Source organism: Emys orbicularis, chromosome 20, assembly GCF_028017835.1.
Source record: "Emys orbicularis isolate rEmyOrb1 chromosome 20, rEmyOrb1.hap1, whole genome shotgun sequence".
NCBI lineage: Eukaryota > Metazoa > Chordata > Testudines > Emydidae > Emys > Emys orbicularis.
Window position 1 is genome coordinate 10,083,912 of NC_088702.1, and position 23,996 is coordinate 10,107,907.

Consider the following 23,996-nt stretch of genomic DNA (forward strand, 5'->3'; position numbering starts at 1 on the left):
AATGTAAACACAGCTCATATCAATGTTGGAAGAGCTGAGCCCAGGCTGGAAAAGGTGTCTGGCCTTTAAGGTGAGAAATTACTACTTGTAACCAGTTTCTTTAATATATCAATCAATTTGTGTGTTCTATTTGTTCTGTAATCTGCGTTCATCTGTTTGCTATCCCTTATAATCACTTAAAATCTATCTTTTGTAGTTAATAAACTTGTTTTTGTTTATTCTCTAAACCAGTTTGTGGAATTCATAATGGGGGGGGGAAGCTGTGCATCTCTCTCTCCCCATTGAGGGAAGGGGGCAAATTTCAATTAGTTTATGCTGTACAGTTCTCGGTGCAGCGCAAAACAATACAATTTTGGGTTTACTCTCCAGAGCGGGAGTGCACCTGAGTGCTGGGCTAGCTGAAAGCCTTCCCATGCAGTATTGATTTCAGTGTCTGTGTCTTTCTGCAGCTGGGCTAGAGGCGGCTGAGCAGGACAGGGTGAGGGAGCCCAGGCTGGTGAAACAGGCAGGCTCAGTGGCACACTAGTACATTGGGGATTGGTCCTGCTTTGAGCAGGGGGTTGAACTAGATGACCTCCTGAGGTCCCTTCCAACCCTGATATTCTATGATTCTATGATCAGGTGGCACCCCTGAGTGGGGGGGGGGGGAAAGGGGTGGTAACCAGTCACACCCACATATGGCCATCAGGGAGACCCTGAGCAGGTGAGCGAGAACCAGCCAGCCAAGCACCCAAGAGAATGCTGGATGCCACCTCAGAGGTCTGGCCCTCCCTGTCCAATGTCCCATCCCCAGCCATGGCCATCCCTGATGCTTCAGAGGAAGGTGATATAAAACAAAACAAAAAAATCAGAGAATACATTGCAGGGGTAAGCAGGAGAATCCTTTCCTGACCCCTACAGGCAGCCTGCAGAAACATTGAAGCATGAGCTTTTAGGGACATAAGAAGTGAGCCCCAGGGCTGCTAAGCCCTGCCCCTATCATCACACGCTACCCCATCATACAATCACTCCTACATTTGTCCAGCTCGCTCTTAAAATTAATTGTTTGCTCCCAGCCCCCAATTCCTAAGGGGAGGCTGTTCCAGACCATTAGAAACCTTCTTCTAATTTCCAGCTTGTTCACGGCCAGTTTATATCCATTTGTTCTTGTGTCAACATTATCCTTTAGCTTCAATAGCTCTTCCCCCTCCCTGGTATCCCCTCCCATCCCCAATGTATTTATAGAGAGCAATCATAGCCCCGCTTAGCTTTCTTTTTCCTAGGCTAAACAAGCCAAGCTATTCCAGTCTCCTAAGGCAGGCCCTCCTGTCCCCTGATCATTCTAGTAGCTCTTCTCTGCACCTGGTCCAGTCTGAATTCACCTTTCTTGAACATGGGTGACAGGAATTGGACACAGTCTTCCAGTTGAGGTCTCCCCAGTGCCTTGTACAATGGTATTAATACTTCTTTCTCCCTACTGATACATCCTAGGATTGCATTTGCCTTTTTCACTGCTGCATATCACACCCAGGGCTCTCTCCTCCTGCTTCCAACCGATGAGGCCCCGGCTGGTAGTAGAAATTCTTCTTATTAGACCCTAAGCGCACGACTCTGCACTATTGAATTTCCTCCCATTTCTGTCACTCCAGGCTTCAAGGTCATCCAGATCTTCCTGCCTAATAGTCCAGCCCTCTTCTGTATTGACGATGCCTCCCAACTTTGTATCACCAGCAAGTTTCAGCAGCCCACTCCTACGTTTTGTGCCAGGGTCATTAATACAAAGATTGAGTACGATTGGCCCCAAGAGCACTCCTTGAGGAACACCATTAGTCACCTCCCTCCAATCCAATAATTCGCCTTTTAGCACAACCCATCTCCCCTGATTTAACTAACAGTTTCCCAGCTGGTACCCAGTTAAATGCTTTGCTGAAGTCCAAGTATGTTAGATCTTCTACAATTCCCTTATCTAAAAAAAAAAAAATCAGTTATTTTCTCAAAGGCGGCAATCAGGTTAGTCTGGCATGGTAAACCCTTGTTGCATTACATCCCCTTTATAAGGTGACCAGATGTCCCAATATTTGGGGCTTTGTCTTATATAGGCAACAATTACCCCCCACCTCCTGTACGGATTTTTCACATGTGCTATCTGGTCACCCTACCCCTTTACCGCCACGAAGTTATTCTTTCCTTCACCATTTGTTCTACAGCCTTGCCTGCTACTGAGGTCAGACTAACATAACACATCTGTACTTGCTCTGTTCACTCCCCCCCCGCCCCTTCTTAAATACAGGCACAGTGTTAGCTACTCTGTCACACGGTTCTACCCCCGCACAGATTAAATATCCTTGCTGCCAGATTAGCAGTCTCAGGTGCCAGTTCTTTCAGAAAGAAATGCTCCCCCCCCGCCGTGTCCTTAGGGGGCCCCGCAGGGAGAAGTGGAGCCTTTGAGCAGGGGCCTGGGCAGGGATTACCAGGGGTGAGCCCGGTTGTATTGCTCTGTACAGTTGACATGGGAGAGCGGGATTCCAGGAGTGGGGAGAAGGGCCGATGCGCTTGCAACTCCTCCCCACAGGTGTCTGTGCTCTATTCCTTCCCCCTTCATTTCCCCATTCAGCAGATCCCCCACCCCACCGAGACAGACAGGGAGGACAGAGTCAGAGAGATCGCCACCACCTTTATTCGGGGAATTTAGACAGCCCATCATGTACAATCAGGTTCTGTCAATGGGGGAGAGGGGGGGGGGGAAATCACATCACAGAGTTGATAGCTGCCAGTGTTGCCTGGGCAACCACTTCTGCCCCAGCTCCCCCTGGTAAGCCCGGGTACACAGAGGGCCCCGCTGGGCAGCACCCTGACAGGATTCGGAAGCAGCCGGCAGGGTTTTCACAAGCCGCTCCGAAAGAGTCTGCATTCTTAAGCTTAGCCAGGGCCAAGTTGAGCCGCTCCCTTAGAACGCACTGTCCCCACCTGGCACCCTGGCAGCGAGAAAGGTACAGAGCTGAGTTAATTAATGCCGGGCGTTTATTAGAGTTGGGAGGAGGGAGAGGTGTGCAGGTGGCAATTTATTCTGTGTTCGCTTCCGTCCAGGGGGCTCAGTGCAGATGCCTTTAAGAAGGTGTTTGGAGAAATTCCGTGGGGGAGCTCACAGGCATGTACTGCATGGGGCCTGTAGGCTGGAGGGGAGCTGAAAGCAAATCCAGCTGGGCAGTGTAAATTCCTGACAGATCTTCAGTACCTGGGAGGCCTGCACTGGTCTCACATTATTCAGAGGGGATCAGTGGTCAGAGGAGACTGACTTGTAGTAGAGAGATAACCGGATGCAGCAAGCTGGCACCAGGGACCAGGGCAGTGACTGTGCTGGCACACTAGGTCTAGAGTTTGGGTCTCAGGAAGGGGACGTGCAATGCACGCTCAGCCGCTGGACAGGGAGTTAGACAGCGGCTGCTCTAGCAGAGACAGCCACTGGCAGGGTACCGGCCTTTAGGAGAAGGCTCTTGCCAGCTGAAACGAGAGCCGAGGGGAGTGAGTGTGAGAAAAGGAACAGAGAGTTCAGTACAGGCCTCGCTCCCCCTTTCAGCAGCACCATTGAGCATGCGAGAGTGCTGCTAATACACTACAAACACTAACCAGCTCATCTACGCTGAAGAAACTCTGCAGCGAGATCTCCCCAGCTCCACCTCCCCTCGCTGCCCACCTGGGCTGCCTCAGTCACTAACAGAGCCTGTGTGCAGGGGAGGCAGAGACCAGCCCAAGGATTAGCTCATCTACTGCAGGACTCCCTAGAACCAGCAGTAAGACCCCCCAGCCCTGCCTGTCTTAGGGGATCGGACACAGCAGGAAGAGGCTTGGATCAGTATCTCTTGGGCCGAGGGGGCTGGTTATTCCTTTGAACGAGGATTAGATTTCAGACCACACAGTCAAAAGGCAACTGGCCCCCCGCCCCGTGAGGGAGCCCTGAACAGCTGGGGCTGCTCCACCAGGACTCCAGCACCCCAGAGGCTAATTATAAAGAATGAAAGCACCAGTTTGGGGAACTCCTAGCTCAGAGGTACCAGAGAGGAACCACGTGGTCAGAGCGCTCCAGGCGTCTCTGCAGGGCGCACTCTCTCGTCAACAGGCATCTCGTTAGACTTTCTGAAAGTCACAGACTGAGGCCATCCTATCTGGATTTTTAATTATATGTTAATGAACCTGGCATGCTCTAGGCACTGCAGCATTTCCAGGGGGCTGTCCCCCCAACCTACACCCATCACCCCTTCCAACTGGTCGGCTGGCGCGGGTGGCGATCACATGATCCGACACTGGTCGCCACCGGCGCTGGCTGTGTCTGACAGGTTGAGTCCATCGAGGTCAAAGTTCAGCCCAGGTGGCTGGGGAAAGAAGAGGGAAAGGGTTAGCACGTGGGAAGGCACAGCACGGCCACCCGCTGTCCGGCTTTGGTGCAACTGGGCCGGAGCCTCTGGCTGTGAGCCTAGTGCTACAAAAGGTGCTGGGCAGACGGCAAGTGGGCGAGATGTTAGAACCCAGGAGCCCTCGTCTGGCACTTTTCTCCCAGCTCTGCTGCCGGCTCAGTGCAAGACTACTCCCGCTCACGTCGCTTCTGTGGCTCCACTTCCTTTCACCCCGTGGGGGGCGGGGGCGGAGAGTAATACTTATACACCTGGGAGCTACCAGGCCTAACCTGATGGGCACCTGGACGGAAGAGGCTTTATCCATACAGCAGGTGTGACCTGGGCAACGGCACTACAAGCTCCCCATGCACACCTGCACCCGCATCAGCTGAAGTCCTCATCCCACCTAGGTACCAACTGTAAGGGTCTAACCCCCATTTGTAGCCTGTCTTGGCCTCCAGCCAACCATGAGCTAGACAGACATGATGTCAGAGAGCTGGGCAGATGGACCAGCTGGGGGTGGGGGTCAGCACCGTGCCCAGGTTGCACAGCAGGGAGATGGCCCAGTGCGGACGTCAGTTACATTCCCACTGTAATGGAAATCCTGATGCCCCCCTTCTCCAGCCAGGAGCATCCAGGTTGGGTTGCCTCCTTGTGTCACACTGGTTGTCTAGCTGCCCATGGCACACGCTGTCCAGCAAGGCACCGTTACGGCCCCAAGCCACCCCCCTCTGCCTCCCTTCCATCCCAGCACCACGGTAGCGTTCCACCCCACATTGGTACTGGGCCTTTATGGATCTGCCTGCCTAGAGGAAGTTACTCATTACTCATATTCAAGTGGGCTGGGTGCTGTGCAAACACTGACACCATCCTTCACAATTGTCTTACAAGCTAAATAGACACAGGGTGGGAGGGGAAACCGAGGCACGGAGCCAGGAAGGGACCTGTCCAAGGTCACACAGCAGGTGGCAGAGCCAAGAACAGAACCCAGCTCCCCTGACTCCCTATCCGCTAGGCCACACTGCCTCTTAGCAAGAACTGTCAGAAGTACAGCTTCAGTGACTACAGAGGATCTCTGGCCACTGAGCAGAGTGGACCTATGTGTTTTAATAAAGGGTTAACGTTTGTCAGATGGGAGCGTGAGCGACCCTGCTTTGCAGAACAGCTTCCCCCCCAACCTCTTCTGTTCCTGCAGCCTCCCTTTATGCTGCATTTATTCCTCCACCAGAGGTGAGCAAGCTGACAGCCGTCCCTCCCTCCTGCACCCAGGCGGGGTGACCTTTAGCTCGGTGCCTGGCCTGGCTCCCCTTCCAGACTTCCTTCCTGGCTCTGCAGCCTGCTAGCCAGGGTCCACTGCTGACGTCCCGCGCTGGGAGCCGCCCAGCAAGGCGCTTCCACGGCCCTCTCCTGTAGTTGGCAGAAACCCAGCAGCGACACACACACACGCACGCCTCTGCCCCCAGCAGAGTTGCTAATGTGCCATCAGGAGAGAAGTTGCACCTCCCAAAAGCCATCTGGGGTGCCAATGACACAGCAGCTCTGCCTGCAGATCAGGATGTCGCCACCGTACCCTGCAGAGCCGTTGCAAGGCGGTGCCTGCAAAGGGCTCCGGGCTGCTACCAATGTGAAGATCAATAAAGCATTTCATGCCGTTAATCGGCGCTGTGCTGTCAGACAGAGAGTTCAGCAGCTCCTCCTGCTTATGCTCCTTGGCCAAGTCGGTTAGGGGAGGAGTGTGGAAAAACCAGCCAGCTCTCCACCCTCTGAGCACCAGGCCACAGGCCACGCCCATCTCCTCAGGCGAGAAGGGTGTGTGGGAGGGGGAGTCAGAACAGTGACTCTCTCCCTGGCCCCTAGCATTGGCCCTACATCACAGTCTGGGCAGTGCAGTGAGAGGCAGCTGGACTGGGCACTTACATGGTGACATTTACCTTCCAGCAATTCTGCTGGCTTCCTCTAGGACCTTCCCACACCCAGGTGGCTGGGTTAAAGCTGTCCTGACAACCCCAAGCCTCTGCAATCCAGGTGTGCCGGGTAATTTCTAGTGCACTGATAGGGAGATCCTCAGGGATCCTCTCCTGCACCCCTTCTCCCACCCCACGGAGTAAGACTAGCAGCTATCCACGAGGCCTGGCCAAAGAATTCAATGGGAATTGCTCCCTTCCTGGGGGTGGGGGAAGGAAGCAGACCTCAGCAGGACAGTTTCAGTATTGGGAGCCTGAAGCTTCAGCCATATGATCCAAGGGCAGGGGGCAAAGTCCCATCCAATCACAGCATAACATGCCAAGATCCCATGGATTTTATGCAAACAGAGAAAGAGACAAGCCAAGTAGGTGTTTCCCCAGCCAGTTCTCCACCTGCGCTGCTTGCCCCGGGAGAACTCTGGGGAATTAACAGCTAAGCAGAGAGGGGCCCAAGGAGCAAAGCTCAGATCCTGATCCACATGGACCCTAAGGTTTTGCTTTTCAGACAGGAGGGGTGGTGTCACCTCTCAGCCCAGCTGCTAAGTGCTACGCTTACAAATGGGCAGACAGATGTATTCTGTTCTGATCCCCGGGAATGCACTCCTAAGGCAGCCTTGGAGTCCTACTGCAGTAAAGCCACAAGCTCACTGCTTCCTCGCTCTGGATGCCAGAGATCCTGACGCTTGGCACCCAGCCCACTGGGCACGGGCTCAAAAAAGCAAGGGCTCAACAGCAAGACCTGGCATGAGAGCATCGTCCAAACAGCCTGGGCCAGCCTTGCCCCCAAATCCTCTCCCAAGAACCCACATCACACCGTGTGGATCTGGGAGCAAAACAGGCAATGGACAAAGTAATGTCTATTGCTCCAGGTAGATTACGGGCAAGGAACTGACAAAGGGTATAGGGGAAGATCCATGTGATCTCAGAACCAGAGTCCTTCTAAGCGTGTCATTGGAGGATTTCAAGGCAAAAGCACCACCCCCTTCACCTGCGATAAATGAGACTCTCCATCTTCCAGCAGTGTAGCACCCATGACACAACTAAGCAGTTCTCATTTGAGCCAGCAGAGGGCAGTGGCACACCAGCTAGCTGATTATAGCACCGTCCCTGTTTTGGAGGGCTAAACTGAGCCACGGACAGGTTAAGAGGGTCTCAAAGTCAGCAAGAACCTGGAATAGGACTCCTGGGTCCTATTTCTGTCATACCTCCTTCCCCAAAGGAATTCCAGCTCTCCTAGGAGCGGGACAAGGTGCTAGCCCCCAGAGTTTTATGCTGCCTAGACAAGAGCTACAGCATTAGACCAAACGGCAACAAAGGCAGGCAGGGGACAAGCAGTTAAGGGGTTAAAGATTACATGGCTTGTGGAACATAATTCCCCACTCCCCCTACCCCCACCGAGGCTGCAGCTCCATGGTCAGTGAAGGGTTAAGAGCAGCCTATTCTCAGGCAATTTATTGTGCCAGCGAACAGCTCCTAGAGATTGTTTTTCCACCCAGCGTCAGCTGCTCTGTAATGCCCAGTTAAGGGGAAGAGCCAGGGGCTGATTCATGGCTGTTTTGGAAGTCGTAGACATTTTGAAATGTCACTGCGCCTGCCGCTCTCGCAAACAGATTGTTTTGGCTCCTGGGCTCCGTTAGTGCTAGGGCCTGCCAGTGAACAGAGCTCAGTCCCACAGATGGCATTCCACAGGGGGCCTCTTTTCCTACCCCCCAAGGAATCACTGGCAACAGGAAGAGACTCGGAGCAAGATGAGAGATGAGCACATGATCAGAATCCAGGAGGACACACGTGTTCTCCCCATCCCCACCCCTCTCGTTAAGCCCTCTTATGCGAGAATGTGCCCCAGGCAGAAACTTCCCCGGTGGGAAGGCTGCAGGGAAAGTGATTGCCCCAGCACCTGGGGAAGACCAGCAAACTGGAGCGCAGAGAGCCTTTGAGAGCAATTCACTGCACAGCTAGAGAGCAGGGGAGAGCCAGCGAACCCAAGCTACTCCAGAATGGCCATGGCATGGTCTACACACACCTTTCATACCAGTACAACGATGCCAGTTAAATGTGTGGGATTTTTACAAATACAGTGATACCGGGACAGCCCCTAGCGGGGACGTCTGGTCTAGAGGTGCCTTACACTGGAACAGTTTATTCCCCTTCCCTTCTGGGCATAACCTATGCTGGGATAAGCACCTTTATACTGATCTAACTGCATCCGCACTACAGCTTGTGTGCAGACAAGCCCTGTAGCAGCCTCCCAGGAGCATGAGCTCCAAGAACACGGCAGTGGGGCTGGAAACTCGCTCATCTGCTCCGAGGATGTTCCAGAGCTCCCCCACTGCCAGACTAGTGTCAGCACTGGCACGAACGGTGAGAGCACGAGCACAGACCGGCTGCCAACGTTTCTACCAGCTTGCCCCGACAACGCTGTGAAAGAGCAGAGCGACCACTCTGAGGGACATGGCAGGTGCTAGACCAGCAGTAGGAGAATGGTCCAACATGCCCAGTGCAGAGACACCTAGGAGCATTGTAAGGACCCAGCTCTGGCAAGGGAGAGCTTGTCCCATGCATATAGCCCCTCACAGCCGTACACCCCAGGCATGTCCCAGGCACCAGCTGTGAGGACAGGGACAGGGTCTATAGCTCAGATCTACCTGGGCCAGGCTTGGCTACAACAGATTCTGCCCAGTGTGGGTAGAAAGCCACAAACGTCGCACTGGCCCTGGATCAGCCACCTCTAACCCCAGCCCGCAGTGCAGAGCCTTGGAGATGGACTTGCCCCAGAGGCCTGCTCCCAGCTGCAGAGCCTGGCCCTCTGGGAGAGGCGTGCCAATGCACGGGCACAATGGCGGTAAGGCAGCAGAGCAGTCTGGTCAGGAACATTACTGCTGGCTGCATGGAGAAGCAAAAATCAAATGCTACGTGCAATTGAGGCCCCGGAACCGTTTCCCAGGTCCCAGGTCAGTACTGGCCCCGCATGGCATCCCAACAAGTAGATCTCGAAGCACCCCACTAGCTTATTATCCCTGCTTTCACAGAGGTAGAGAGGCTGAGTGTCTGGCCCAAGTTCACAGAGGGGGGTATTGAACCTGGGTCTCCCACATCCCAGGCTAGTGCTCTAACCACTGAACTATCCCCAGCTACTCACCCTCTCTACCAGAGGCAAGTCTGAGTAAGGTGCACAGACAAGCAGCATCTGGTGGATTTGCTCAGGAAGATTTTTCCTTTTAAAATCCAGCTTCACTGTTCTCCTGGGCAGACCCACCTGATCCTTTCCTTTGGCTGGAACCAGCCAGCACGGGAATCGGCACCATTAGGTGACAAAGGGTTACACCTGACTAATTAGGGCTCTGCTGGTCAGTAGAGCAGATGACTGCAGAATTAGACCCTGGCAGCACCTGATCAAAGCCCTCCAGACATTAATGAAGCCACACAAGTCCCTTTCTCCCCAGAACCAGTATTACCCCCATTTTACCCTGGAGAATGGAGCCACAGAGAAGACTGCCCCTGGTCACAGCACACTGGTGTCTGAGCCAGGAGTCAAACCAGCACACAGAACTGAGTGCGGATTCTAGCCGCTAGAGAGCTCTCCTTGCTGGGAATATGCAGCGGCCACAAGGTTTCCTGTATGATCTGTATCCCATCAAGACACTGCTTGTTCCCATTGGGAAAGTCAGTCCTTCCACGTCCCCACCAGCCCAAAGGCACTCAGCACTCATCTAGTCAGTAGCAAGGAGGTGCTGCCTTCTGTTGCTAGATACCAACCAATGGAAAGAAGAATAGTGGAGCAGCTAGAGACAAGGTCCAGGGCTACCTGACAGCTCTACCATCTCCCAGCAGACTCCTAGCTGAGCCTGCAGATTAGAGGCCCAATCCCTCCAGGTGCAGAAGGCTCTAAATTCCCATTTGACTGCAGTGGGGGCTAAGGGTGCCGAGACCAGGGCTGAGAATCAGGCCGTGTCTACAGGAGGAACGTACGTCCCACACTCACCGACTCTCCGGCCAGCTCCTTGGGAGGGTGCCCCAGGTCCTGGAGCTGGAAAAGAGACAAGAGCATTAAGGAAGAGTAGCTCCAAGCAGCATGTGTCCAGCTGGACAGCACAGCATGAGGGGATGGCTCAGGAAAGGCAAAGCCTTGCCTCTCAGTGGCTGGATCCTGGCCCAGCAGAGGTCAGGAATGAGCTGGGTTGTCACCAACAGTGCTTCTGTGGCCTGAGTGACGCGAGTCTGGGCTCTCAGCCTGGTTCCTAGCGGACTGATGCTCTCAAAAGCCACCATCCCAGTTGACAGGCCAGGGACCCCTGAGCAGAGCCCACCGCTGGAAAGGGCGTGCAGGCCCCAGAGGTAGGCTCTACACGAGGACAGCTGCTCACCTGCTGCATGAGATCCAACACCATTTCAAAGCGAGCTTTCTGCTCGGCGTCACTGTCCGTAGCCTGCTCAGCCTCGAACTGCTGGCAGATTTTACCCATGATGCTGTGCTGCTCCTGGTACTTTTCCAACTGCTCTTCAGGCAGGGTGTCGCGGTGGCTGCGCAGCCACTCAGGGTACTAGGAGCAAAGGACATGGAGATATGGTGACCCTCGAGGCGGGGACGGGGTCGTGCCACTCTGCCAGCTCCCAGCCGCTTACTTTTTCCGTGATCTCTTTGAGGGAGGGATAGAGCACGTCCTTGGACAGGAGATTCTGCATGATGCTTTGCATGATGGGTAAGATATTCCCCTCACCGTCGCCCTCTTCCAGGCCCAGGCCATCCATGGCTTTTGCCAGCTCTTCCTCCGACATGTTGGAGTTCTGGGGAGGGAAACCAAACCCCACAAATGAGGAGATTTGCATCCACCACATCACAGGGGTCAGAAAGAGTGCAGGCAACCGGCCCAAGGACTAGAGCGCAGAGAACGTCCCTGGGAGAGGGAGGAGCGCCCCCTCCTGTGCCACCATCAATACAAGTCAACGCTCTCCTGTGGTGCAGAAGCCAGACTGTTGTGCCCCAAACACCTCTGCAACCTGCTGCTTCCTCCTCTGGCAACTTTCAAGCTATTTCCCTTCAGGATCTCGTCCCCAGAGGAGTCAGGGTCTGGACCGGAAGTCACCTCATTTGAACTGGGTCAGAACATGACCAAGCTCCGGGAATCTCAGCGGCTGCTTTACCTGTAAGTCGTTGGCATTCTTAGCCAAGCCGCTGAGCGTCTCTTTCAGACAGGAGGTGAACTCTTGTTGGGATGTCGTGTCACTTCCTGTGGAGATCGGGGGAGAGATGCTAGATCAGACAAATACCCATGTTATTAAACAGGTTAAATTACGGTTCCAAGTTATTAGTGCTTCTATGTCTGCAACAGAGAGAATTTCCAATAGCAGAGACGGGACTGCGGACCCAGACTACCTTCGTAATAACGATACTTCGCTTTCTCTGCTGCTCTTTTAATCCACAGACCTCAGAGAGCTTCTCTAAAGGTGCCTCAGGATTATCACACCCAATTCTGCAGGAAGAGAGAGAGGACATGATTTACCCTGGTCACAGAGCAAGGCAGAAATGGGAGAACTAGGCCCTGCAGATTCTCAGGGTGGTGCAGTGACCAAGAGACCATGGTGCCTTGCTGACCAGATGTGTGCTGCTCCTTGGAAATGAGGGCAAATCTCTATACCCTCAGATCTGCAAGGCGGACTCTGGTCTCCCTGCACGTCCGGAGCGAGTTGGAGTCTCAAGCCCCTGACAGTCACTGGGAAGAGGCTGCTTGGGGCTGTGGACAACATGCTCAGCTCTGGGCAAACTCTCTTCTGCCCTTCGATTAGGAACGTGAAGAGGGCATGGGTCAGGGACAAGATTTACAGACAGAGGAAACCCAAACTCTCCTGCAGCCCGTGCTCCTCTGCACCTGAGCCCACGGCCCAGACATGATAGGAAGCTTTGTTTAAAGAAGACAGATTTGCTTTGCATGGGACTTTTTGCTCTCTTTAAATGCTTGTAAGGGCTGGTCTACACTAGAAAAGTTACACCAGTATAACAATGTTGGTTGGGGGTGATTTTGTACCCATCAAGTTACACCAACACAACCCCTAGCATGGACTCAGTTATACTTACACAAGGGTATCTTATACAAGGACAGCTGATTTTGCTTCCTGAACTGGAATAAGCCATACTTATATAAGCATTTAAGCCAGTATAACTGCAACGACCCTAGAGGGTTTTTTGCTGCTTTAGCTCAGTGGTTTGAGCATTGGCCTGCCAAACCCAGGGTTGTGAGTTCAATCCTTGAGGGGGCCATTTAGGGATCTGGGGCAAAATCTGTCTGGGGATTGGTCCTGCTTTGAGCCGGGGGTTGGACTAGATGACCTCCTGAGGTCCCTTCCAACCCTGATATTCTATGATCTGTAGGAGTATGAGGTAAAGTGTACACTACAAACTTTTGCTGGCATCACTGTGACCCACATAACAGTGCTGGCAAAGCATCTAGGTAGATCTAGTCGTGCTGGTAAAAGCATGTTGATGGTGGAATAACCTATACCATGAAAAGCACAGGTTTGCCAGGACGAGCGGCATCCACACTAGGAGCGCTTTGCCAGTGCAGCTATGCTAGTGTAGACCTAGCCAAATTAAAGTGGTAAAAGTTTTCTACTGCAGCTATGCCCTAAGCTTTTAACAGCTCTGTAAGGCTTCGAAGTGAACAAACTGCATCTCAGTATTGTGCGCCCTGACTGCATGTTTTCTACTACAATTATTCCTGGTCCTCTCTGCCATGACAGCCAGCCAGCATCACGAAGTGAAGTGGTAGTCGTTTGATTTTTTTTTTTAATGCTCCATTTTAATACCTTGCTCTCCTGGTGCTATTTGTGATCAGGAGTTGGGTTTAGAAGCACACCTTAGGGACGGATTCAAACAGTTTCTTTGTTGCATGGGCAGGTAATCTGAGTTTGCACAATAAAAGAAAGTATCTGTAAGTCGTTCTTTAAAGAGGAAATCTCATTCACAGAAATCATGGGGATGGGTTACACAGGCCAGTCAATGAAACTGACAGCTGGCAAATCCAAAACTGATTAAAGGAAACTTTTTTTCACATGAGCCAAGGATACTTGGTAGCAGTGAGTTCCACTGGCTATCATTGAGGCCAAGAGTTTAGGGAGAATCAGAGAGGATACGACTTTATATGGAAAATGAGTATAGCCAGCGTTAGTCTAGTAAATATTAAAAAGTAACATTTTGCAAGGGCTATTCACCCTCTGCACAAACCAGCCACTGACTATTGAGCTCAGGAGCTAGCTGTGCATGTCTGTCCCATAATTGCTGGATTTTTTGCACCTTCCTCTGAAGCAGCTGATACCAACCACTGTTGGAAACATACACTGCACCTGATGGCCCCCAGGTCGGGCCACTCCCACGTTCCTAACCCAAGGTCCCAGACTGTCCCTTGGTTTCATATATTTCACTCTGCAAAAAAACTGGTGCAAGTTTGCCCCCTCAATGGCAGCCTGAGGGGGTCAAGGGCTGATGAGGTCATGGAGCCAGAACTCTCCTCTTCCCATTCTGGTCAGGGTGGATGTACCTTAGTGGGGAAGCACATGAGATGCTTGAGCAGCCACTGCCTGTGCTGGACAATCAATATTACAGTAAGCTTTACAATGCTCTCCTGAAGTCCATCATCCGATGGTCTCACAGCCCACCAAATGGGAGTTAAGCCCCTCAGCGCCACGGAGAGGTAGCAAGGTATCACATGGAGAAGCAACTGTCCTGTGGCCACCCAACGAGCCAGTGACAGAAACCAGGAGTCCTGACTCCCAGGCCCCTGTGCTAACCCACGGGGCAGCTAACTCCCCTAATGTTAAATCCAGGTAGCTCCCCCTCCAGCAGAATCAATGCCACACAAAGGGTAACAGTGCCACATCCGCTCCTCACCAACTCTGCCGGCTGCCTCTGACAGCTTCTGGAACTGCTCCACCAGGTGGGGTTCTTCTTCAGCCAGCTCCTTCATGGCCTTCTCAAACTCCGCCGTGGCCTGCGACGCCAGCTCGCTGTCAAACAGGTCCTGGAAGAACTTCTCCTGGGAGGCAAAGAGGGAGTGCTGGAAGGAAGCAAGCAAACCATGGTATCACAGAGCTCTGTGCCCCGCTCAGAACAAAATCTTCCCACAGGGACCATGAGCTGCACATGGGTGTTCCCTGGGCAACTGGACAGGACCAAAGCCCAGGAAGGACCACAGGCCAATTCCAGTGCTGATCCAAGCTTGCCAAGTCTGTGAAACGGAGCTGAGTCTCCTGAGAACAGGTTCCTGCACAACTGCCGTTCTGCTCCCAGAAATGGGGAACACAGACACAGCAAGAACAACGACTTGTAAAAACAGAATAAATCAAAGCGTTCAGGCCGGGTTCAAATTTGAGGTAGAGATTTGGACTTTTCTACAGACAGAGAAGTTCACGCCTAGAGGGGACGTGACTTGCCTGTGCTCATGTAACCCACATGCATCCTGGGTGTGGTGTTCTGTCCCATCTAGTGGCACCGAGACCACTCAGAGAGAGATTATGAGTCTTCTCTACAGCCTTAGCTAACAGCCATATAACTTTTAGCTCATGCAGTAGAGGCTCAAGCATTTAGCTCCAGAGATCCCAGGTTCGATTCTGCCCGCCGACGACCGGGATCTGTCGGTGTTACACTCACACAGCAAGTCAGTGACAAACCCAGAAATCGAAGCCAGGAGTTCTGACTCCCAGATCCAGCTCTAGTCATTAAAACCCCTCCAAAAACATGGCCCCCACTACAGCTGCATCTGGGCAAGTCACAACCATCAGAAACAGTGACCTTTGCAACGAACGGTCCCAGACTAGCCCAATCCCCACCACCTCCACCCACTAGGAGTGCCCTTCCAGCTACTGAGCTGGACTGAACAGATGCAGCTTCCACTGTGTCCTGACCAAGCCACAGGAAGCGTGAATTCCAGAGACAAAGGGCTGGACCCGAACAGCCCTGCCACATGGCTCCCAAGGCCTGATTCTGTGGACAGGCAGCAAGAACATTCTGGCCAATCACAACCGCAGCGACAGGGATCAAGGACAGGCAGTTCCTGAAACAGCAGAGTGCTTGGCCACATGACCAAGCCACTCTACTCATCCCCAAGAGAGACCAGCAGTCAAAGCTACAGCCCTGATTAGCCAGCATATTTGGGAGGAAGGCTTGGCGGGAGTGGGGGGAGAATGGGACGCCAAGAATCCCCAGACAAGAGCCCCTGCCCACAAGAGCAAGGAACTCTACCAGATCTGTAAAGCAAGGGGAACTTCTCCCCATACCCTCTCCACCCTGCACTCAAATGGACTTTTCGAGCTCATACTTGGGCTGCATCGCCTGGCGACTTCTCAGAACTGCAGGCATCCCCCACTCCAGCAGCAGGGGGCGGCGGTGGGACCGGTTTGGTCTTCTCAAAATCACCGAGTGCACCTTAAAGACAGAAGCAGGGAGAGTTCACTTGAGTGGCTATAACCATGCAGGCCCCAGAAGAGGGGGAGACAGGAGGGGTTACACGAAGTCTGCTAGGAAGCCAAGGCAGCCAGCCCAGGGGAAGCCATGCACACTGTGACAAGGAGAAAGTCTTTAAGATGCTCATGCTGCAGTGAGGGTCTGTCTACACAGCATTTTGGAGCCAGCCTCCCAGGCTGGGTTGACAGACTTGGGTTAGAAGGGCTCACCCTAGCGCTCTAAAAACAGCTGTGTAGACAGCTGTCGGCCCAGGCTGGGAGGCTCGCTCCAAAATACTGTGTAGAAACGCCCTAAGCGGCCTCAGACAGCTTATACTGAGTCATACTTTATCGTTAAAGCCATTGGCTTGCCAGCCACCACCCTCACGGCACAGAACTTTCCAAATCCTAGAGTTGCTGCAGATGAGGGTGGAGGGAGATGAACGTCCAGTTCTCATCCTACGCTTGGTACTTGAATTTACGCCCACAGCTGCATGGCAACATGGCCATGATCCCTGCAAACCCAGCTTTGTGGGGCAAGTCCCCCATCCTCCAGGGCTCAAGCTGATGCACTGACACAAGGCGCCAAGCTGAGGGATGGTTAAAGGGACCCAATCAGGTTAAATTTAACCCGACGTTCAGATTTTGTGAAAGATGATTTAAAAAAAATAAAATCTAAGCGCTAGTGAAATGTTTAAAGTTCATTTTAAAAAAGTGATTTCTGTTTGAACCAAGCTGTGCGGCACGAGGCTGGCACCAGAAAAACCTCAAAGGAAATCGGTCAGAAACTCACGATGAACCAGAAGTCCACCTGACTGGTTTGCATCGATATTCAAACTGAGAGGTGTGCAGAACATCAACAAGGAGCACAAAGAATGAGAAGGAAGGCTCCAGTCCCGAAAGCACGTTTAGCTTCACCACTGGCTACTGACTTGAGCAAAAGGGGAGCAGGACTATGCACGAAGCCACCAGATATTCAGTGTTTGCAGAACTGGGCCCTAAATTCTTAGCATTCATTCAGTTTAGCGATCGGAGATGTTACTACCTAGTTGAGAAAACTTTTTAGTACTATTCTGTAGTGTGACAGTGTCCCTTTAAGGATTCAGATTCCTGTAACATAGCAATCTGGGTCCAGTCTTAGATCTTGTTGCAAACATAAGGAAAGTTAGTGAATTGACTTTTACAGTGTGATCCCGGCTGACTAAGAATTATCCAGGTCCTACTATTTGTTACCTTGTTTCCCCCACCACAAATTTGTCTCATCCATACTCTATGCCTTGGCTTTTGGGTGTAAGCTCTGTGGGGTGGGACTGCCATTTCTTATACACAGCACCTAGGACAATGGGGCTCGGTCTGGTTAGCCTCTGGGCCCTACTGCAATATAAAATAAACCATCCCCACCAATGCCAACAAGAAAGATCAGTTCATCCACTGAAATGCCACTGCCTCTGGGGTGAAGCTTGGCAGCTGTTTAACAGCCACATAAATAAATTTAAGACAAATGAGGGACAAAATATCTTGTATCTAAATGAAGCCACAAGGAAATCTGAGCTGACACTCTGTAATCATCTAAGCAGCAACTCAGCCCCAATAGAGTTAATGGCCAGGCTCTTGTGAAAATGCCAGGGAGTCCATAACAAGCCCAGATAGCTGGGAACTTTCACCTCTCTCCCAGAGGTCACATCCCTCTGACCAGCACTTCCCAACCCTTGCACTGGCTGCGGGAGAACTGGGAAGAGGGTCACACACTGAATCTTCCCTGAAGTCTCCCAAACTCAGTTACTGACCGAGGCCAATTTGGCAGCTGGAGAGAGCCAAGCGGGTCAAAGACCAGCTGTTGTCAACAGATCCTCCTAGTCAGTCATCTGAGAACTCCTACCCCGACTAAGAGCAGGGCACAGACCAGGCTCCTATGGCCCCGAGGAATCACTGTTATTTCTACCCCAACAGCCCCCAGTTAGGGGTCAGGGCCCCAATTCAGCCCATCTTATGGCCCTTGTCATGTCCTAGATGAAGTTTATTTACCAGTTTTACACACCTCCTCCCCCCAGGGTCTCCCGCTGTTTTAGCTGATAGGCCCCCCGGCAGCACCCCTGAAATCCCAGCCCCAGGACAAGGAGCACCCCTGGGGCAATGAAGGGCGCAGCAGGGGACCCACCCCCGCCTCACCGGCTCCTCCAGCCACTGCCGGGGGGGGGGGGGTGAGCCCCTTGGGCCTGGCTGGCTGCGAGCACAAGCGAGGCGGGGAGTCTCACGGGGCTCAGGCATTGGGGACAGGGACCCCCAAGGCCCCTCTAGACACCGCCCTGTCCTGTGACGGGGTCCCCAAAGGAGGGAAGCCCCCTCTCCCCATATGACCCCCCCAGGCCTTGCCCCCCACCAGGATCCCGGCCCCCTTACTGTCCAGCAGCTCGTCCAGCTCCCGGTCCGGGCCCGCCTGCCCGGCGCCCGCCGCCGCCATCTTCCGCTGCCACCGCCTGGCCCGGCCCGCCTCCTGCCGGCGCGGGGCGGAGCTGATCGGCCCGGATCGATCCGCCCTCTGGGGCGGGCCCGGCCGCCGCCGCCAGCTTTAAAGGGCGGGGGCCGGAGTCTCCTCAGCGCTGCGCAGGCGTGCCGCCCCCCCCCCCCCGCGGCACGGCCTGGTCCCCCCCATCTATCCCCCCCAGGGCCAGCCCCCCCTCAGGCCTGGCTCCCCTCACCTACCCACGCCCAGGCCAGCGCCCCCAGGCCTGGCCCCCCTTGTCTACCCCTGTCAGGGCCAGTGCCCCCCATCTACCCGTGTCAGGGCCAACCCCCCACCTTAGGCCTGGTACCCCCCACCTGCTTCCACAAGGACCTGGTACTCCCTAACTGCCCCTGCTGGGGCCTGCCCCCCCCCTTAAGGCCTGCTCCCCCCCCCGATCAGGCCTGACACTCTCTCACCAGGGCCTGGCACCCCCTAACTGCCCCTTAGGGCCTGGCACCCCCCACCTGCCCCCACCAGGCCTGGCACTCTCCTGCCAGTGCCTGTCAACACCCTTAGGATCTGGCACTCTCGCCTGCCCCTGCCAGGGCTTGGCACCCTTCTTAGGGCCTGGCATTCACCATCTGCCCCCACCAGGGCCTGGCACCCCCCTTAGAGCCTGGCACCCCCCACCTGTCCCTTAGGGCCTGGCACCCTTCTCCCCCTCTTGCCAGGGTCAGACACAGACCCTGCCCCCACCAGCAGGGCCTGACATCAAGGGGACAACTAGAATTTTCCTAAGGAGCATGCCCTGCCTTTACGCCAGCCAGCTCCAGTCAGGGGGCAGGGAGGCTCTGCCCACCCCCACCTGCGTTTGCCCCTGCCTGACATTGGAGTTTTCATCCCTTGCCCTGCACTGCCCGCTTTCACTAGCCCATGGCTCTGGGGCTGGTACTGACCCTCTCGCCCTCCTGTCCCCTTCCAGCAGAGGGCATTGTGGCTCTGGGCTCCCCATGTCCTCTGCCAGCTGGAGCCCAGGGGCACCATAGTGATGCCCTGCTGCCCCTGACACCCCTGCACCTAGTGGGTTTGGAGGTGGGGGTGGGAGTTAACTCCCCTCATGAGCGGTGCTGCTGGGCTCAGGAACAGGAAGGTCCTGCCATTTGGCTCTTTAGCGTTTCTATAAAAAGTGTTTATTCTGCTAAGAACTGTTCAGCAAAGGGGCAGCGCATGTGAGGCCTCCCCTCACCCCCTGCCTACAGGGTGCCCACCTTACCATTGCAGGACCCCCTATGTCCTCCCTGAAGAACGTGCTCTGTGTCCTAGCAGTGACTGTTACCTGCACCATGCTCTTATCATTTTGAGTCTCAGCCCCTGCATTGCTTGGGTGCCCAGAGGCCCTACTGAGGTCAGTGGGAGCGGTGGGCACATGAGCCATGTGGGATTGGGCCTGCTCTTTATTCAATGTAATTTACAGACCAATCCCTGCCCCCTACTCCACCCCCACTCCAGGGCTCCCCGCAGGATTGGGGCCTTCAATTGGAAGCTCCCAGTGACAAGGACTTTGGGGTGAAAACCTCCATCAGGCAGGCACAGCAGCTCCCACTGCAGGTAGTGGGAGTGATGTGTCCAAAATGCAGCCACCGCTGGGGTGGAGGGCAGCAGACAGGTGCACAACAGCTGGGGCAGGGACATTTATGTCAAGAATCCTGGGGGAAACCATGTGAAACGTGCCCTGGATGCTTCACATGTGGAACAGACAAAACCTTGGTGTTTAAGGACTCACTTAAAGGATCCCTGGCCCCCCACTTCCCTCATTTAAAGGGACTCTCCTTCTCTGCTGTGTGTAGCACTGAGACATTTAAACCTCCCCCCTTCAGGATATGTCTACACTGGAGCTGGAGGGGTAATTTCCAGCTCAGCTAGTCATACCCATGCTAGCTCTGGTCATGCAAGCATGCTAAAAACAGCAGTGTAGCCACTGCCGTGAGAGCAGCAGGACTGTGTAGCTGCCTGAATATGTATCTACGGTTTCAGATGGGGTTTACATAGGCAGCTATCTTGTACCACGCTCACGCCACCAGCACTACACTTCTGTGTTTAGCTCAATCAGTGCTAGTGTAGGTATGTCTCCCCGGGCTGGAAATGACACTGCTAGTTGCCATGTAGACGTATCCTCAGGTTGGCATGAGGGCCCAAATCCTCAAAGGCATCCTAACTTCCATTGAAATCGGTGGGAGTAAGTACCCATATACCCTTGTGGATCTGGGCCAAGGGGATAAGGAGCATTTTGTGAAGAGGCATTGGTGGGAGCATCCACGAGGTGGCACCAGAGCTCTTTGAACCCACATGAAGAGCAAAGCTAGTGGCACTTCCAGGCTCCTCGGTAGAGGGTGCACTTGGTGCTGGATTGTCAGCCAGAGCCGCTCACCCAGAGATCCCCACTAGAGGGGGCTGCGAAGCTCGGGGCCTAGTGTCATGGTTTGCACCAGATCCCTGCAAAGGGACTGGGATCCCATGCGTCCCACCCTCGGGTTGCCAACAGACAGTCCCTTATTATAAGGGACATCCAGTATTTTTTCATCTCTGTACAAGATTGGGAGTTCCTGAGCGCTGCAAAAAGCAGCAAGAAATACCCCTGGTGAATGTAGGTGAGTACTGCTTATTATTAATAATAATATAATGATCATGATAATAATACTATTGGGAGGAGGGATGGGATTGAGGTGCTAAGAAAACAGAGCCTTATTTTTGAAATACAATGTTGGCAACCCTATGCAGGACCCGCTGCCATCATAGGACGGTTGGACGATTGGAACGGTTTAAAGCCAGTGTTCACAAACACAGATTTCAGAGTAGCAGCCGTGTTAGTCTGTATCTGCAAAAAGAACAGGAGTACTTGTGGCACCTTAGAGACTAACAAATTTATTTGAGCATAAGCTTTCGTGGGCTAAAACTAGAGTTATGGTTCTCCCAGGAAGGAGAAGAGACGTAGACTGGAGTTGCTGTGTTGTTAGTTCCATTGTACCAGCACCTCAGGAACTCTGCCCTGATGCGCAGAGCGCCAGTCGTGCCCAAGCACTGAACGCCTCCTACACGATTCTCCTTGATAGCACAACTGTGCTCCCCAAGCGCAATCCTCGAAGCATTGGCCTGGAACTCAGGCAGGCCGAGGATCAGCAGGTATTCATGATTCAAGCTGGCATCATTGGTGATCTTCTGCTCAACTTTCTTCACTCCTGGCAGGACCCAGGGCTGCCCCTCATCTGTGCAATAGGCACCCACCCCCAGGTTGACTTTCCGTGGGTCCCCGTCCTCCCGGAAGTCAGCTGTGAGCTGGAACACGGCAATGTGCGAGGTCCGCAGGACAGAGGCAAAGACAGAGCCAGCGGTCATGGCTCTGCACTGCTGCGGTGCTGGTTTATGGAGGCTACTGCTCAGAGGAGACTCTCATCTTCACCAGCACGATTGGATAGGACAATTGGAAAAAGGCAAATATAGTGCCCATCTTTAAAAAAGGGAAGAAGGAGAACCCGGGGAACTACAGACCGGTCAGCCTCACCTCAGTCCCTGGAAAAATCATGGAGCAGGTCCTCAAGGAAACCATTTTGAAGCACTGGGAGAGAGGAAGGTGATCAGGAACAGTCAACATGGATTCACCAAGGGCAAGTCATGGCTGACCAACCTGATTGCCTTCTATGATGAGATAACTGGCTCTGTGGATATGGGGAAAGCAGTGGATGTGATATATCTTGAGTTTAGCAAAGCTTTTGATACGGTCTCCCACAGTATTCTTGCCAGCAAGTTAAAAAAGTATGGATTGGATGAATGGACTATAAGGTGGATAGAAAGCTGGCTAGATTGTCGGGCTCAATGGGTAGTGATCAACGGCTCAATGTCTAGTTGGCAGCCGGTATCAAGCGGAGTGCCCCAAGGGTCGGTTCTGGGGCCGGTTTTGTTCAACTTCTAATGATCTGGATGATGGGATGGATTGCACCCTCAGCAAGTTCGCAGATGACACTAAGCTGGGGGGAGAGATCGATACGCTGGAGGGTAGGGATAGGATTCCAGAGTGACCTAGACAAATTGGAGGATTGGGCCAAAAGAAATCTGATGAGGTTCAACAAGGACAAGTGCAGAGTCCTGCACTTAGGATGGAAGAATCCCATTCACTGTTACAGACTGTGGACCAACTGGTTAAGCACCAGTTCTGCAGAAAAGGACCTTGGGATTACAGTGGATAAGAAGCTGCATATGAGTCAGCAGTGTGCCCTTGTTGCCAAGAAGGCTAACGGCATATTGGGCTGCATTAGTAGGAGCATTGCCAGCAGATCGAGGGAAGTGATTATTCCCCTCTATTCGGCACTGGTGAGGCCACATCTGGAGTATTGCGTCCAGTTTTGGGCCCCCCACTAATGAAAGGATGTGAACAAATTGGAGAGAGTCCAGCGGAGGGCAACGAAAATGATCAGGGGGCTGGGGCACATGACTTTTGAGGAGAGGCTGAGGGAACTGGGCTTGTTTAGTCTGCAGAAGAGAAGAGTGAGGGGGGATTTGATAGCAGCCTTCAACTAGGATGGATGGAGCTCGGCTGTTCTCAGTGATGGCAGATGGCAGAACAAGAAGCAATGGTCTCAAGTTGCAGTGGGGAGGTCTAGGTTGGATATTAGGAAACGCTATTTCACTAGGAGGATGGTGAAGCACTGGAATGGGTTACCTAGGGAGGTGGTGGAATCTCCATCCTTAGAGGTTTTTAAGGCCCGGCTTGACAAAGCCCTAGCTGGGATGATTTAGTTGGTGTTGGTCCTGCTTTGAGCAGGGGGTTGGACTAGATGACCTCTTCCAACCCTAATCTTCTGTGATTCTATGAATAGTGGGAGCAGGTAAAATGTACTTTGTTGCAGGCAGGATTGGGTGGGCGAAAAATCCAGACTGCAATAATTTGCAGGAAAACAACATGCAAGCTTACCTACACCTCCCGTTTAAGCTGACCTTATTGTCGATCACTTAGAAATAAATTTTAAAAAGAGGCTTTAAACTATCAAAAACCTAGTGCTGTGAGCAGTTTTTCCATTAAGTGTTTTTCAAAAGCAATAATAATCCTGACATATAAATAACTTGACTGGTATGTTTCAAAGTTCTAAAACAAGTATTTAAGCGGTTTAAAAACTTCCAGTTTTTTTTAAACAACTTTCTTTTTATGATCATTAAAAAAAATATCTGCACATTTTAAGGCAAAATAGTGGTGCAATTTGTTTTGACGTCCCGTGTGATAGACATACAACAGCAGTTTGTCATAAATTGAATTTCAGCAATGTAAAGCGAGGTTTTCTTTTTTTTTTTTAATAAAGGTTTTAATTCTTAAATTTAAGAGAGGAATAGAAAGAGATTTGATGTCTATTACAACAGGAGTTAAAGTATTTTTCCATGGTTTAAGCAAGATTTGTTTTATTCATTTAGTAGTAAAAATTGTGTCTGAATTCTATTTAGCTATATAATATATTAACCGACCGTTGCTGGTTTTAGTTCGTTAGTAGCATGGGGAAATCTGTCTCTCTTGCAGGGTTTGTGGGATCTAAGGCTTTTGCGAGTGGAGATGAGATAAAAACATAAGAAACAATGCAGGAGCAGGTGGGAATGGGATAAAAAATTAGTCCCACGTAGGGCTCTACTCTCAGGGTACGTCTACACTACGAAATTAGGTCGAATTCATAGAAGCCGGTTTTATAGAAATCGGTTTGATACAGTCGATTGTGTGTGTCCCCACATAAAATGCTCTAAGTGCAT

At 52.7% G+C, this 23,996-nt stretch overlaps 1 protein-coding gene across 1 annotated transcript; it reads right to left on the bottom strand.

The window, feature by feature from the left end:
• Positions 1-2,634: 2,634 nt before the first annotated feature.
• Positions 2,635-18,227, bottom strand: PEX19 (peroxisomal biogenesis factor 19). Its single transcript, XM_065420560.1, has 8 exons — positions 18,167-18,227; positions 15,643-15,749; positions 14,217-14,382; positions 11,477-11,562; positions 10,958-11,119; positions 10,699-10,875; positions 10,317-10,361; positions 2,635-4,349 (listed from the first exon to the last, which is right to left on the bottom strand). The coding sequence occupies exons 1-8, from the start codon at positions 18,225-18,227 to the stop codon at positions 4,266-4,268; spliced, it is 888 nt and encodes a 295-aa protein (XP_065276632.1). The 3' UTR covers positions 2,635-4,265.
• Between the last annotated feature and the right edge of the window lie 5,769 nt (positions 18,228-23,996).